The following is a 17,032-nucleotide window of genomic DNA, read 5'->3' as shown; positions in this document are numbered from 1 at the left end:
TCTGCAGAACAACTGTCAAATGCACCATGAAATCAGCTCATATCCTCTCACTTTACGGTACAATGTACATTAAATTGAGAGTGTAAAGGGTTACATTGACACTGAGGATTTTTCTGTGTACTCTCCACTTGGTGGATGGAAATGTAAGATCCATCTCTCTCTCCCTCCCTCTCTCTCTCTCTCTCTCTCTCTCTACCCCTTTCCCATCTCTTTCCCTTTCTCTCACGCTCCTTCTCCTTTTCCCTGACTGAGGCAGCTGGCACATCTCTCCGGGTGAGGACTTGCTGGGGGACAGGTGGTCTTAACAGGAACAGGTGCAAATGTAACAAAGGGTTACAGTTCTCTAGTTGTGATTGGCCTATGAGTTGTAGGATTTTTATGATTACATACACTTATGTTGCTTGCCAGGCTTTGCCAGCTGGTTAATATCTGTCCCATGACTACTCTCTCTCTCTCTCTCTCTCTCTTTCTCTCTCTGATTACGGGCTGCTTTTAGTATGTATTAAATCGTAGTAATTTATGACTTATGGTCGCACTTTGACACAGACGTGTTAAACTTAGACACGTTAGGAAATTAGCTAATAATCACTAATCTCATCACATGGACATTGGACTGATGTAATAGAAAATGAACCATTGCCATCTCATGCTGTTATTTGCCAGGCCTAGTAGTTATACAGTAAGTCAGACACTGCCTGGATCACATTGTATACTGTACATGATCTCAAGTCATATGATTGGTCCTGTTGCGTGACACAGGCATATAATGTTACAGCCCTGATTTCCCTGCCGTGGTATTTGACATTAGAATAAGTTTCGATCCAACACCCATGGGAGGTTGCAGACGACATGATTTCACTGTGTCAATGAGCTAGTATTGACATAATGAACTCGTAGTCAAACCAGTTTTGAGAGACTCTCTGCCACTGATGCAATAGGAAAAGGTTACGGAGAGATTTGCATGTGCCTTATAGCTCCCCCTTCCAGGTACTGTGAGCCTGACTAAACATCTGCAGACAGTTCAGGCAAGCACAGGCCTACACTACAGCACTCCCACACAGCCAGTCTAGCTTGTTTTGCGGTGGTAGTGTGGCTCCATAGCAAATTTATGTCTAATGGTTACCCCCTCCCCTGTATTCTGTTTGGACAAAAAGCAGCAATAATGAGTCCTTATAGCAGGGGTTTTCAACGTTTTCAGGCTAAGGACCCCCTAACTGAGAGAGAGATGAAGCAGGGACCCCCTACTCTATATTGTAGTTGAGAGCTTGTAGATCTGCTATTTTCGGCTAATGTTCCCCTCAGAAAAGGAATTTTAGGGTTCAGGTAAAAAAAACGAAATCCTATCACACAAAGATCTGGTGGACCCCCTATAGTAGCTCTGAGGACCCCCTAGGGGTCCCGGACCCCCTGTTGAAGACCCCTGCCTTATAGGTTTAGTCCTGAATATACAGTATACATTGTTTTTGTCAGTGATCTGTGCAAATTAGGCAAAACAGTATACATTGTTTTTGTCGGTGATCTGTGCAAATTAAGCAAAGCGGAATGTGTGGTTGGGGAATGGGGTCAACGAAGTGATAAAGGAGGGGAAGAGAAGGAACGTGATGGAGGAAGCGAGACAGGAGAGGGGAAGTTGAGGGCTTATCTCAGTAATGTGAAGGGACAGTTGAGCAATGATGAGCGTTACAGTACAGTCATCCACTGCCTCCTATTTAACCCTTCCCTGCATCCACTGGCACAGGCACATATGTTGTATTAGCTTGTAATAACAGACAGATTAAGTTGATGTTGACAGATTGGGGTTAGCAGAAGCTGTGTCACAGTCACAGTGTGGTATAATGAGTTGTTTTTTTTTGTCTTCTCCAATGCTGCTTTTTGCTATGCTGTATTTGATTTTCAAATACTATTAGATCGATCTATGATAGGCTCCCATCCACCTCATTGAATAAGACCTCTGAGGGTTGGGGTTTATTTTGATCTCTTGAACACAGCCCTCTTAGCCTTTTTCTGTTCGACACGCCACTGCGCCTGCGCGCTGCTGACACTCCGTATAATCCGCTGTTAGGAAGAGATTGCATCCTCGTCCACTGAACTGCACTTAGCATATCACAGATGTTTTAATTAAAACCCGCAGTAAAACAGACTATTTAAAGGATCAATAACAGCCCCTACATTGAAAGATGTAAGGAGCCTAGGGGGGCGGAGCAGCGCTGCAGTATGATAATGCACACATTTCTTTGCAAAGCGACGCCGGGACTGGAGCGGGATGTGTCTGTGTGTGTCCTAACACAACTCAACGAGATGATCAGAAGAACACTGGATTGATATGAGATGAGCACAGGGCTGGATCAATGGACCTGGCCGAACACACGGTGGAATTTATACGACTGTGAGAGCACTCTGTGGACGGGACGCGGTATTTTCACGTTTTCATGGCTCTTCGTGCGCGCCCGTGCAACGGGGAACACAGATTCATACCATCATCATCCTCATCATCGAGCAACGCTTAGCCGCACTGACAGTCATTTGAAAGCCCAGCACAGCATCACACAAGCTTGCGTTATCATGTGTTAGCTATGTTGTCCTATAACATCACATAGGCTATATTGGAAAGCCTGTAAGCCTGCGTTTGTACCTGGGGTGTTATCCTTTTATTTTAATTGCCATAATTAAACGTTATTCGAATATCGTTTATGCGGAAAGTGACTCAATATTCCTGTCAGAAGCTTGGCGTGTGGTTATACAGAGAGGCCACCCCACTGCATCCAAAACAAACCGCATGTGAATGATATTATAAAGCTCCACTTTACGCCTTTTTTTACGCAGATCCTCTGCCCGGCCGCACACCCTCCATGCTCAGCTGTTCGTCTTGTACAGACTTGTTACAGTATGACAGGCTGGCGCGCGCACGTCACTCTGTGCACGCCGACCAACTAGACTGGCTGGCCGGCATCATCGACGGGATCACAGACTAGACACGCAAAGAGCCGAGTCTCTGTCAAAACCGTGGAAACTGGGATCAAATGCCAGTGTTGTGCGCTGGCAGAGCATCACAGCCCAAAACACAGTGCTCTCCTCTAAGGAAAGTCGCATCTCGTCGGGGATTTAAGTTCTTGTTGATCAGCAAACGTTTCCATTGCAGAGGCCCGTTACTGTAGCTGAGACCTGCTGCTTTGAAGGGACTTTTTTTTTTTTTTTTTTTGCAATGTCCATTCCAAAGTTCATGTCTTTGTTAATTGTTAAAGTGGAAATCTTATTAATATTAGGCTACCTCATGTGGTGAAACTGCAAATGGGCGATCGTAGTGTAATCTCTGTTTTATGAAGATTTGTCCGGTGAGAAATGCATTTGGGTGTTGCCATCAAGATGTTTCGGTAATCCTCAGCAGCTGCAAGTCAGGCGGAATATGTGAAAGATGAGCCTTGGATATTGTGTACTTACAGAGTGCCAACAATGTCCAGAACTGCAATGCATTCAATTTAAACTACACGCTAAACTACACGCTACTCTAATTTGTTCCTAAGTTGTCCCCAGATCAAATCTGATGTGATGTTCTGCATATGGGGATTTTATAGACATAAGCAACAAATGGCATGTTTCACAGTTCATATAAAGATGCATTTTGTAATTCTTAGACGACAAGCTTGCCAGAGAGGTGCCGTTTAGTTACAGAGATGTTGATAGGCTGTGAACCCACGTACACATGCCTGTCTTCCTGCTCTGACTGAGCTCCTGAGCGTGCATCAAGTAATGACCAGGCATGAGACTAGACTAGGAGAGAACTGTTGGAGGCAATGCAGGAGGAATTGTGAGCGTCATTCTCCACGACCGGCTGTTAACATAGAAGCCTTGACGTCTATAAGGAAGAGAATTGTAACCCACCATAGAGAGGAGTGTTTTTTTTTTAACTCTCTGAGACTGGCTGCTGACTTGGAATCAGCGCTCGGGGCATCCAATTACAGTTTGGATTGACTACTTCTTCCTGCCTCCACACACTGTGGGAAATCCACTATGATCTGCAGTTTTAGCTGTCTGAGAGCTACACTTCTTTTTTTTAACAGCTCTGCGTTTTGATTGTCTCATAGTCATTTTTAATTACATTTGTCTCTTTTTTTACTCAAGCATCACTGACCCTGTTTTGCAAGAGGAAAGTTAATCCCTTTTGAAGTTTGCAGAAGACTTACCCTGACTATGAACAGTATTAAAAACAGTTACATATGTGACATCTTACCTCCCTTGAGGACCTATGCTTTGTCCGTTTTTGTGACAAATTGACTCGTACCACCACAACCGCCCCCCGGCCCCCCCTCCAGCAGACTGCAGGGCAGATAGTCGTTGCCTCTCGCTGAGGGCGATGGGGAGCTCCGCCTCGTCTCTCACGGCGGAGACTGAGTCGGACCATGGCTTCCGCAGCACCCCCTACCCATCCTCCCCTCCCATGGGCTGGCTCAGGAATAGTCACAGCAGTCCCGTGTGGGGTACCACATTCATCACACGCCAGCAGCAGCACCCACTGCCTCACCGAGAGCGCAGGTAAGAACCAGGGGTATCCTGCAGGAGTGGCATGACATGTTTGTGATGCCAGAACATGTGCATTACAAAGCAGTTGGTAGCGTTTACAGGTGCACTGACATCTTGGACTGAAACTGCTCTGGGATGTGTTCCCATGCAACATTCTTATGTATGATTGGTGATGGTTGTCACAGAGAACGACCATTGGTATGATCCATAGCTTTTTAGGGACTTCAATGCATGTCCAAATTCCATCAACTGATGCAAAAAATAGCTTGTAAACTCATTCTTGAAACAGTCCCCTCCTCGCTGCTTGAACTTGGATCCCTTTTTTTTAAAGTGGAATTGCGGTTTGGGCCAGGCAGAGGACAAAGTGCTGTTTTTGGAGTGCGTTCTATTGGCCAGTAACCATCGCTTAAACTAATAGATCTCCCAGTTGAGTGCACCCGAGGCACAGGGATGGATTGGCCTGGCATGGCCAGTCGATGAGCAGCAGAGGGAGAAATGAGATGTGCGGGCCGGGTTGTATTACATGAGGGATACCGTTGCTCGCAGCCACGGCGTACAAAATGACAAGACATCTTTATTTTAAGGATGTTCTTGTTGTGATGGGTGTTGTCTTTGCCTCCGGTCACTCAGCAGCGTGTGCTTTGTGCAGTAATCCGAGACCATTCACAGGAGTTGTTCGCGTGTGACACTTTACTACTGTCTGTCTCACATACTACTGTCGTCTAATATTTCCCCCTTTCAGTTGTAATGAAATGGAAAAAAGATTACTGTAGGATAATTCAATAACCTTTCTGTAACTGATGAAACAAATTCACTGCCTCACCAAAGGGGATCTAATCAGAGCCTGCATTCTAATGTTGGTTTTTATTATGCACCCAAAATATGGCTAAGCCGGATTTGCAATCTGAAATACCAAGTACCCTCTTGGGTACCTCCCCCGCAGCTGAAATGCAAAATTTCCACGCAGGCCTGAGTTGATTGCCTGGACCGATAGATTGATCTCTGTGAACCCTGTGAACCCAACGAGCGCCAGCCCGAGGGCGATTAGAGTATGTTTTGCCACTATGCTTTAGAGGAGCTCCCAGACAACCTCTGATTCCATGCCATGTTGCACTTTGTTGGAGTGTACAGCGCTACAGGGTGGTGCGAGTTTGACCTGGAAGTGCGGTGTGTGCCAACAGATGGCTGCCAACGTGCAGATGGCTGTGTCCGTGTCCTTCATACAAACTGATGTGCTGTTGTTGTAGTTATGAACCGCCAAGGCTCATCATCGCTACACCAGAGTCAAATGTTCTATTGTTGTACTGGTAGTGTTGTGTTGTACATCAATGCTGGAGGCCTCATTGAAGTCCAATGGGACAAACTCATTTCTAGGAGAGGTTTGTTATTCACATTTGTCGAAAGACCCAGTTTATCTGTATTGACAGTATTAAAAGCCAGTGTTGGACTGTCTCCAAGCCAGAGCCATGTTGTAGTGATCAATTGTCCCCAAGCTATAACTCATCGCCTTCTAAAATCATTGATTATTGACAACATGGTGAGAGTAGTATTTACGATCTGAAAGAAGCTGAGCTCACATGACCCAGGCTTTCCATCAGCTTTGATAATTGAAAGTGATTTAATTTGTGTTTGACCACTGTAAAAAATATAACCTCCTCCATGTTCCTCTTGAAAACTTGTTTGCTATCATTTCTACCAGCTTTCTTCATGCTTGTTTGAGCCTTGCAGAACAAGAACAGGCAATTGCTATTGACCGCTCTGGTGTATTGAAGCTATTGCTGAGTCACTCAGGGCATCATGGTTATGAGAGTAGTATTTACGATCTGAAAGAAGCTGAGCTCACATGACCCAGGCTTTCCATCAGCTTTGATAATTGAAAGTGATTTAATTTGTGTTTGACCACTGTAAAAAATATAACCTCCTCCATGTTCCTCTTGAAAACTTGTTTGCTATCATTTCTACCAGCTTTCTTCATGCTTGTTTGAGCCTTGCAGAACAAGAACAGGCAATTGCTATTGACCGCTCTGGTGTATTGAAGCTATTGCTGAGTCACTCAGGGCATCATGGTTCGGTTGTTAGTTATTGATTTTTCAGAGGGCCCGATCAAATTTCCCCACAATGGATGTCATTATTTATTCAGCATTGGTCTCCAGGAAGGCTTTCATCTTTCTTGACTCCTGCCTGCCTGTCGTCAATGTTTTCCTTGCAATTGCTCCCCATTTAACAGTCAAGGCCACCACGGTGCCTTCCATAGGCACGGCAAGTTTATTTGTATGGCATATACGTAGCTTCAGCTGACCATTGTCGTTTTAGAATTCACAGGGCAGCTACTGCAGAGGCACTATACCTTACTGTGTGCATTCATTCACCGTTAGGCTGCTCCACGTAGGAACAAAATATATGTGTGGCGTCCCCCTTTTAGTGTGGGTTTACATCACAGAGTAAACCGGTTATTTTGTCTGGAGACCTTCTTCCTGTGTTCATGGTGTGCATCCCCATAGCAACAAGCCTCTGCCTCCATCACCAATCAGACTCCAGGCTGTCAGCTGAGCTTGTACAATGTACAGACACACACACATAAGCGCTTACACACACGCACGCAAGCACGCGTACACACACATACACATACATACGCACACACGCACACACACACACTTAGACATATAAGCACTGCTTTGGGAGCAGTTTGATTCATACACATTACATATGATACACACACAAAGCCCATCCAAGAAGCACATGTGCAGCCATGTTCAGGACATGTTCTCTTCCACCCTTCACAATTTCCCTCTCTTTCTTTCTCTCTCTCTCACAACACACACACACACGCACACGCACACACACACACACTTCTGCATGAGCCTAACGAGGTTAGGCAAGCCTTGCTGAGCCGTAACAGAGCATGAAATATAGAAACAACAGAGTGCTGTGTGCCCAGCTTAAACTCACCCATTCTTGTACAGAATTCTGCCTTCGATATACTGTCTTGTAGAACTCTACATTTTCTCTTTGCTTTACTATTATCAGCTTAGAGACCGTACTAACAGCCCTATCTTTGTGCAATTTTAAACATTTCTTTCATCCAATATCTGTGTGTGTGTGTGTGTGTGTGTGTGTGTGTGTGTGTGCGTGTGGGTGTGCGTGCGTGTGGGTGTGCGCGCGTGTGTGTGTGACCCACTAACTCCCTTTCAGGTAAACAGCCCACTACACCACATGAGTGAACTTGTACTAAATACACCGGAGTTGTGGTTGTGTAAGATATGATGCGTAACACATGAATATGATCAACGTGGCTCTGTCTTGCATTGTTGTGTGGTAGTAAGATCAGGGATATTAGAGATTAAAGCCCGCTTGAGATGTTCATTTCTGAACTAGGTGCAGCCTCTTTCAACTCAGTCAGCCCCATTAGTTTATAGCGTATTTGGCTGTGTAAGGCCTTGGGACTGTTCAGCCCACCACTGTACAGTCCAACGTCTTCTCTTTCCCCAGAGTTGCTCCCCTCCCAGTGTCTCTGTGACTCTCCCAGCGTGATGGATGGTGCCGTTTATCATGGCTCTGTTCCACTGGCTCTCCTCCCACTAATTGGATTAAAACCGGTCCACTTGGATTCGGCTGGGCCGCTCACTGGCTGTGTTTATGTCTGAATTATTTCAGCGCGTCTTCCCTCACTGTAGTCTGTCTGATGAACAGGGTGGCGTCAGGACATCCCACCAAGCCAACAGAATGGATTCAGCACGCACGCTTTCCCCTCACACTGTGCTCTGCTTTGGAACAACAGTGCGCCGATGTGGCAAAGACTATTGATTCCAGAGTCTCTCCCCCTGCTCTTGTTGCCATGGAAATCCGTAGCATACGTTTAGTACCCTAGTTCCATCACGGGCGCTAGATAGGAGCACATATGCCAACCGTGGCTATCTTTCACAAAGAACCTAAACTGGCAAATTGCACCTCTTGACAGAATATGTTATTGCAGCTCCTTCGTTATTCGAGTCAATATTTAGTGATACTGGCTAGAAGCCAGTGAGCTACTAGGGACATTTTACGGCCCATGATTTTTAATGATCTGCCTGATAATTGTTGAATTTGCAAGGCGGTTACCAGGAAATGAACCGCTCTTCGGAAGCAAACATCCCTGGATGAAGGCAGTGCGTCGTCAGCAGCAGAGCTCTCTCTAGCCCTGCAGGGTTTTTTGGCGTTGGGAACATCAGATTAGCGCGCAGAACCCACCATATTATGTTCCACTTCCTCTTCCTCCGCGCCGAGTTAACCCTGTAAGACCGGGAACGCGTCTGTGTCATTTTTTATTTCTTTGGCTATTCAAAAATAGCAGATATACAAGCTCATAGCGCGGCACCAAGTGCCGCGCTATGAGCTTGTAGATCTGCTATTTTTGAAAAATCTTGAAAATTTGTGCAAATCTTTGAATACTGTATATATTTTTTAAAGCCAACATTTGTAACTCAAATGTTTGCTTCTGGGGGTCCCTGGAACAAAACATTTTGAGATGGGGGTCTGTGGCCAAATACATACATACGTTTTGGGTGGTCCTTGACATGAACAAGTTTGAGAACCACTGATTACAGCAACATAAGTTTTATCAAAAAAGAAAACTGTTAGGATTTAGAAGACATGTGTAGAATGCCCAGAAGCAAAGATTTGAGTTACAAATGTTGGCTTTGAAAAAATATATATATTCAAAGATTTGCACACATTTCATGATTAAAAAAAAATAGCGGATCTACAAGCTCATAACTCGGTGCTGCGCTATGAGCTTGTATATCTGCTATTTTTGAATAGCCAAAGAAATCTAAAAATGACACACGGATGCTTCCCCGGTTTTAATGGGTTAACCGCTTCCTGCCGATTTCCTGCTTTGCCCATGTCCTCGTCCCGCACCGTCGCCGCGTGCTGAAACCCAGTCGGACAGTTTCCTCTGTTTAAAGATTAAAGCGTCTGAAGCTGTCTTCACCGCCGACAGATTCAGCCATCAAAAATGAGCGCTGCTCGTGAAATATTAACTCAGGGTACAGCCAGAGGTCAGGAGCAATCTTTTCTCTCTCACCCGGCATGGGCGCTCGTCTCCTATCTTGCCAGCTGTATGTTTATTATCCTGTGATCTGTTTTGATCATGTTTCATGGCTTGTGATACCCAAACCACAAGGTAAAAGACCATTGAAAACAAACTTTGATAAATCGCGACGTTTCTCCTCATGAGAAAGGGAGGAACAGGCCCACAATATTCCTTACGCATTGCCTCACTCTTGACACATGACATGGTGCTCGAACAACATGCCCATTGTTTTTGCAGCATCACATTTGGCTTAGAGCTGTTGGTCTAAAGCCCTTGTTGTGTTCCATTCTTTCAAGAGGCATATCTGTTGAAAAGATCTAAATAAAGCTCTCAGTCTCTCTATAGCTTCAGTGATGTGTGTTAGTGGGTTTTCCCTGGCCTAAGGACACTCGTTGAAAAGACCTTTTTTGTCTGGTTTGCTCTCTGAGGAACGGAGTCTGCACTACTGCCACCACCAGCGCTGCATCGTGTGCTGTCTTAAATCTGCTCTTTGTTTATATGACATGGCCTTATTCTGTTCCTCCTGCAAAAAAGTCATCAAATACTTTTAACCCATTAAGACCTGAGGCCGATTCTACAAATGTCTTTTTCTGAAACTTATGTTGAAACTTATGTTGCTAAAATATCAGTGGTTCTCAAACTTTGTTATGTCAAGGACCCCCAAAATTATATGTATTTGGCCGCGGAGCGGACCCCCATTTCAAAATATTTAGTTCCAGAGACCCCCAGAAGCAAATACTTTAGTTACAAATGTTTGCTTAAAAATATATATATATTCAAAGATTTGCACACATTTTCATGATTTTTCAAAAATAGCAGATCTACAAGCACTCGGTGCCGCACTATGAGCTTGTATAACTGCCATTTTTGAATAGCCAAAGTTTTAAAAAAATGGTTAAAGTGGTTAAAATCTAAAATGACACAGATGCTTTCCCGGATTGAAGGGGTTAAAACAAAACAAAAAAGTCCTGTTTCGCAGGCACTCCGCCTTAACGCTCTGTGGTTTATCTCGCTGCCTTGTGTCCCGTGACCAAAGCTTCACTGTCACCAAAGCCCGCTGTATCATGTCACCAAGTCTCGTCGTGTCACGCCGAGGAACTCGCTCACCTCGCCTCCTCAGATACTGTAGCTGCTCATCACTCGGCACTGTCAGTAGTGATGAATGAGTAATGAACGTCGGATCCAGATTCGAACAAGGAAAGTCGGGGCGGAATGTCTGTCAGTTATTCCAGTAGGTATGTGTAGAAAAATAAAATGACATGAGATTCACTTAAAGGTAGGGTAAGTGATTTTCTTTGGTTAAAATAAGTGTTAAATAGCTCTATATTCTGATAGTACTCTAGTACTCTATTGCTATAGAGTGTTTGTTCAGTAAAAGGAGTCTCCTTGTCTCTCCCGCTCTTTATAAAACAGAAAATGCATTTTCGTTTCAGTTTGAGTTTCATTTCCAATTGTATCCAATCAGGATAGAGAACTCAATCAGGATATAGATTAAACAAGTTAAATTGGAAGTGATGACACTAAGAAATGAGCAGGCAAAATTGGAACTGGAACACTATAAAAGTGAAGCTTAAAAATGGGTACTTTCTCCTGATTGGCTGAGATATCGACACCTACCGGAAAATGTATTTTATGTTCATTAAAGAGCTGGAGAGACGGGGAGACTCCTGTTACTGAACAAACACTCTATAGCAATGATTACTATCAGAATATAGTGCTTTAACCTTTTAACAAAATACTTTTTGTTTTAACCAAAAAATATCACTTTACCCTACCTTTAAACCCTATATTCGTTGACCACCAGGGTCCCCCAGGGGTCTGTACACGTGGTCCCCTCCTTGTTTGTCCTCACAGGCTCACACCAAAATGTTTCACCGAAAATAGCAGCTGATCTTTGTGATCTTGTAGAGCTGCCAGAGCTGAATGTTCGTTTGCCTATTATGACATGCCCAGAAGTTGTTAAATTGGACTTTCAATCCGGGAACGCATCTGTGTCATTTTAGATTTCTTTGGCTATTCAAAAATAGCAGATCTACAAGCTCATATCGTGGCACCGATCTTTGCTTCTGGGGGGTCCCTGGAACAAAACATTTTGAAATGGGAGTCTGCGGACAATTTATTTTTCTAAATCCTAACGGTATGTTGCTATATCAGCGGTGCTCCAACTGTTCCATGTCAAGGACCCCCAAAATTATATGTATTTGGCCATGGACCCCATCTCAAAATGTTTTGTTCCAGGAACCCCCAGAAGCAAAGGTTTGAGTTTCAAATGTTTGCTTTAGAAATATATATTCAAAGATTTGTACACATTTTCCACCATTTAAAAAAAATTAGCAGATCTACGAGTGCTGTGCTATGAGCTTGTATATATCTGCTATTTTTGAATAGCCAAAGAAATCTTAAAATGACACAGATTCGTTCCCGGTCTTTAAGGGATAGTTTTCGATAGTTTTCTATCGATGAGTCACCCCATGGAGACTTGAATTCATGGATATTTCTTATTTTTGTCGCATTCCTAAGCCAATAATTTAATAACCAGCGGACCGGTAGGCAGCGGTTCCGGTAGGAGACACAAAGAGTCGCCTTTGTGTCTACTACCGGAACCGCTGCCCAGTCAAGAAAAAAAGTCATTTTTGGGTGAACTATCCCTTTGATGGATTAATCTATGGTTGCCAGAATGTGTAACCTGAAGGGAGTGACTCATACTCTCAAAAGGAGTGCCTATGGCAGTCTCTGGTGCCCAGTCATTTGTGTAAAGCTTGTCTTGGGAGTGTGCTTTGCTATGCATAGGCTACTGTAATTCTAAGCCGGTGATGAGTATAGTCATTTGAAAGCTGGTTTAACCACCCTACTGTATATACAGTAATTAGTTGACCGGAGTACCCCAGGGCTCTATACTAGGTCCCCTCCTGTTTTCGCTCTACATTAAATATCTTTGTCAAAAATAGCTACAAGCACACACAATGCATCATTGTGAGCTTATTGCATCAAGTCCTTTTTCTGGGAACATAACAGGTTGTTCAAATAAAGAAAGGTGTGGAGAAGCTCCAAGGGAGAAAAATAAATGTCCCTTTCGTCCCTAGAATTAAATGAAGACCCAGTCAGGGCAGAGTTGTGTAGTGCCAGAACCGAGAACATTATTACCTGTAAGGTAGTGAGGAGAGACCTACTGCCCTCAGCCCCACACACCTGACTTATCTCTGTTGACAGACAGGCCGCCGGGAAAGGAACGATGCCCAATTGTAGGAAATTACATTTTATAGTGAAATGTTGCCTAGTCATTCTCAGAACAGCACAGAAACGTTCCACAAGGAAGGAAACCGTTAACAGAACTTGGTTTTCATAACTAAAACTGTGGCCACTTGTTGTGTGGGGTAGTTGAAAGTGCTGGGCAAAGCATGTGTAGCTCTCTTTTTCATGAATATAATCAAAGTAAGAGGATGCGCAAAACCACTGATCTCATCTCTTTGCAGTTTTTGGTGTTCAGACACATTTTTCTTTATAGCCTTATCTTTTAACGGTGCAGGCTTTCCATCATATTCTGTATATTGGCCCCCTCTTCTTTCAACTCACTGCCTGTTCAGTAGGGAGCAGAACTGGGAAGGATAGCGTCTTCCTCTGCATGCGTTTCCCGGCTGTCAAATTCCTTGCTGTCAGTTGAAAATAAGCGGCAGGTGATGTAGTTGACTAAGTTCAGTGACGGGGACCATAACACAGGGGTCTTGACTTCAACCAGTGGTCCCCGAGGAGTTTCCAGGTGGTCCCCAGCTAAATTATGGAAGAGTTGGTAACCAAATGGACCCTTATAGATCTTTAACTCTTGAGAGTGTAAAATGAAACCAAATGGACCCTTACGGGTCCATTTGGTTTCATTTTACACTCTCAAGAGTAAAATTATTGTTAAACATCTGCATTACTTAATTGCATTTATTTTGATCAACGTTTGCCTGTCATCTCTCCTATTGTACCACATCATGGAATTGTGGACACAATGTTATCCAACGATAACAAAATATTCTACGTTTTGGGTCTGAGAGGCTAAATTTCATCAAATGATGGTCCGTGACAATAGATAAATAAATAATGGGCCTTGATATGAAAAGGGTTGAAAACCACTGCTATAACACAAGGGGGGATTGGCATAACAACTAAATTGAGAGAAAAGGGTACTCTGCTTGCTTCAACGCACTTGCCGCCAATTATTGTCACATGTGTGAGAACTGATAAAGACTCCACTCACTGATTCTTCAAGTATGGCCCCGCCCCTCTGGGAGTCCCAGCTCTGGCACCCTTTATAACCTGGGCGACGCCCTGACAGATGGTTGGTGGTGCCCCATCACTCCCGTGTGGCTGCAACCTTACCCCTGGGTGTCTCCTCTAGAGATGCTTAAGATAAGCGAAGGTAACACAGGCTAATTGCCATGCCGTTAGCTTCAGTCTACTCTGGCAGTGATTGTGGACCTCTGTCTGTCTGCGGCCAATCTGGCCCCAGCGGGTGCCAGGACTGAAGCCAGCGCCACTTCCTGACGGATCAGGATGGCTTGAAGCTGCGTCTCTCCTCTGTATAGCGCTGTGGTTGATTTGGATTGGGACTTTTCGTCTCCAGTGATACTGCTTTTGATTTCTCACCCGTTTTCAATAAGTACATTTTGCTTTTGCATTGTATGAGTTAGTTAGACTCAGTCACTGTTGTGCAGTGGTGTAAAGTAACTAAGTACATTTACTCAAGTGCTGTAAAACTTTTAGGTACTTTTACTTTACTGGACAATTAACAATTGTCTATACTTTTACTTCTTCTCCACTACAATTATTTGAAAACTTTAGTTACTAGTTACTTGCAGATATACATTATTACATTATAAAACATACATTAACTGCTTAAGCCTTATTTTATACATTAAGCCTTATTTTATTGGCTATTTGAAAATAGCTTGTAGATCTGCTATTTTCAAACATTTTAGTGCTTTTACTTTTGGTACTTTAAGTACATTTTGATACCAATACTTTTGTACTTTTACTCAAGTCAATTTTGAATTCCGGACTTTTACTTGTAACATCTGCATTGCAGTATTGATACTTTTACTTAAGTAAAACATGCAAGTACTTTTTCCACCACTGCAGGGTAGTGTATTGTAAGCCTTAGGGGCCATGGTGTTGGAACACTGAGGGTATCACCTCTCTCGGGAGAACACAAACCACGGGAGAGGAGTACTTTTTCCACTACTGCTGTTGTGTTACAATCTGTTCCTATTCATTGCAGTCCTGAAGATTGTTTAAAAAAATAACCTGAAGCCTCTTCACTTTGCTGTCAGAGCCTGTTGTAGTCTTCTGAGGGTGATGCCTATATGACCTATGGATCAAATTCATTATTAACAAGGAGCTGCCCCCCCACTGAACCAGAGCAAGGTCCACGAACTGCTCCGTGCTCACCAATGATACGCCAGGTAGCTCCGCAGCCAGCCCCGGCCAAATATACTGATGGGGAAAGACCTTTAGCAATACAGACAGCCTTGCAGGGTAGCAGTTAATTAGCCCGGTTGTTATGTTTTGGTTTGTGAAAGCCTATGGTATACACTGTACGGCCCGGGGGCCGCCAGTTGCTCACTTAATTTGGCCCACAGGTTAATATCGGAAGACTGATATATTATTGATTTCAGCTGTTCCAATTCTAAACATGACCCGCATTAATTACTTCAGTCTATATCAGTTGTTTAATGACTAGTATTAAAATGTTATTGTCTTTTTTATGTCCAATGTATTTGTATTTAAGTTCATAAAGTTAACATAAGTATAACTTATGCATTTGAAATTAAATAAAAAATGTAACTTTTCCAATTTGAAAATAGCAAAAATAGTCGATCTACAAGCTCAACGCTATTTTTGTTACTTTTGTGTGACATAGTAGAATGACGAAGTAGGACATTCATTTACGAAATAAATTAAGTTAAAATATGGAGATAAGAGGTTTCTGCAAAAATATATGCAATGTGGCCCCCTGGAGTGAGTGTGGAAATATCGTGGCCCTCTCCATCATCAAAGTTGCCCACCCCTGGTGTATGGATTAGTTGCTTCTGGTCTAGATAGAGGCATGTGTATCTTACTATAGATGTGAATGTTAACAATATATGTAATATGTGGCATGCCAAGAAGGCTTCCCTAGTTTTGGAGGTGAAGTGACGTTTTGGCACTGCCATCTCATAAGGTTAATAGTTATGGAAGCCTTATGCAGCACTTATTTGAGAATGACTGACAGTACAAACGATTATTAAACATTGTGAATCGCTGCCTTCTTTATCTGTGTCTCGTGAAAGAGCAGCCCATGATTTATAACAGCCATCAAGACGTCTCATGAGGGATGTGAGCCTTTGTAGGAGGGCACTTTTGTCCTTACTATTGTTGATGTTCTTTCCCTTTGTCAGCGTCTTTGTCAAATAGTCCAACTTTCAAATGAGAATGAACTAGACTGTGGGGGAGGCTTCTCATTTTAGTCAATTTTTTGTACCTGTTTCCACAGAACAAAAATAATTACAAAATATACATAATGGTATAACAATATATGCATATATGGTGCTATTGATTATGTTAATCTAATTCCATTAGATTAAGATAATGGAAACATTAGCTGGACCAGTGAATATGGCAAGAGATAATTAGACATGAACGCCATTGGATGTCATAATGGCGGTGTTTCCTCAAACAAGGGACATGATATTTTTTAAACAAACAAGTGTTTGTTGATTAACAGTCACGGTTACAACTGTTTACATCCAGTCTGGTTACATCCAGTCCCATGGTGATATTTACATCTTTATTTATCTGTACAGATTCTTCTCTGGTCAGCCAAGGAGGTGGTGCGCTTTTCTCTCCGGCACTGGGATCATGAATAGGGATGGAGATCAAAACCTGGTTCTGTTTTGGACCTGGTCCCGCAGACTCCTGTTGGGTCTAACAGGCCCCGAAAGCAATGTCATGTGTTGATAGACGAGTAATTTATTCCAATCACTGGTGTGCAAATGGTCCATTGTGTAATCAAGTTTTTAAAATCAGTTATAACTCGGCCTCAGTGTTGCCCAACAGAAAGTATACTCCATATACTCTCATCCAAAAAGAACAGATCTATCCTTCAAGCTAACGCATCGCGATATAACACGTTCATATGTAGATCTGATTCAGCACCGCCTACCAATGACATCATCCATGACATCATCAAATCTGCGACCTCTCATTTTAGTCGTACAGTGACAGTACCGTTATTTAGCTCAATGGACAGTACAGACATCAACCAACACCATCAACATGCTATGAAACATAAAGAAACCAGTTTCTTCAATATTTGTCTCATTTTACCAAACAACATTTCGATATCTATAAAGATGTACGATCCCCATCCCTAATCATGAATGGTAAATGATAAATGGTGCATTTATATAGCGCCTTAAGTTT

At 43.2% G+C, this 17,032-nt stretch overlaps 1 protein-coding gene across 1 annotated transcript in view; it reads left to right on the top strand.

Moving 5' to 3' along the window:
- The first annotated feature begins 2,273 nt into the window (after window positions 1–2,273).
- Window positions 2,274–17,032, top strand: part of capn15 (calpain 15) — a 59,270-nt gene continuing 44,511 nt past the window's right edge. The window contains exon 1 of the mRNA XM_084078511.1: window positions 2,274–4,530. Within this exon, the coding sequence (XP_083934637.1) occupies window positions 4,352–4,530 (179 nt within the window). The 5' untranslated portion in view covers window positions 2,274–4,351. The remainder of the gene's footprint in view (window positions 4,531–17,032) is intronic.

Source organism: Gymnoscopelus microlampas (assembly GCF_963454915.1).
Source record: "Gymnoscopelus microlampas genome assembly, chromosome: 14".
In the NCBI taxonomy this organism is placed as follows: domain Eukaryota; kingdom Metazoa; phylum Chordata; class Actinopteri; order Myctophiformes; family Myctophidae; genus Gymnoscopelus; species Gymnoscopelus microlampas.
Note: the sequence above shows the minus strand (reverse complement) of the source record. Positions and strands in the feature narration are given on the sequence as shown.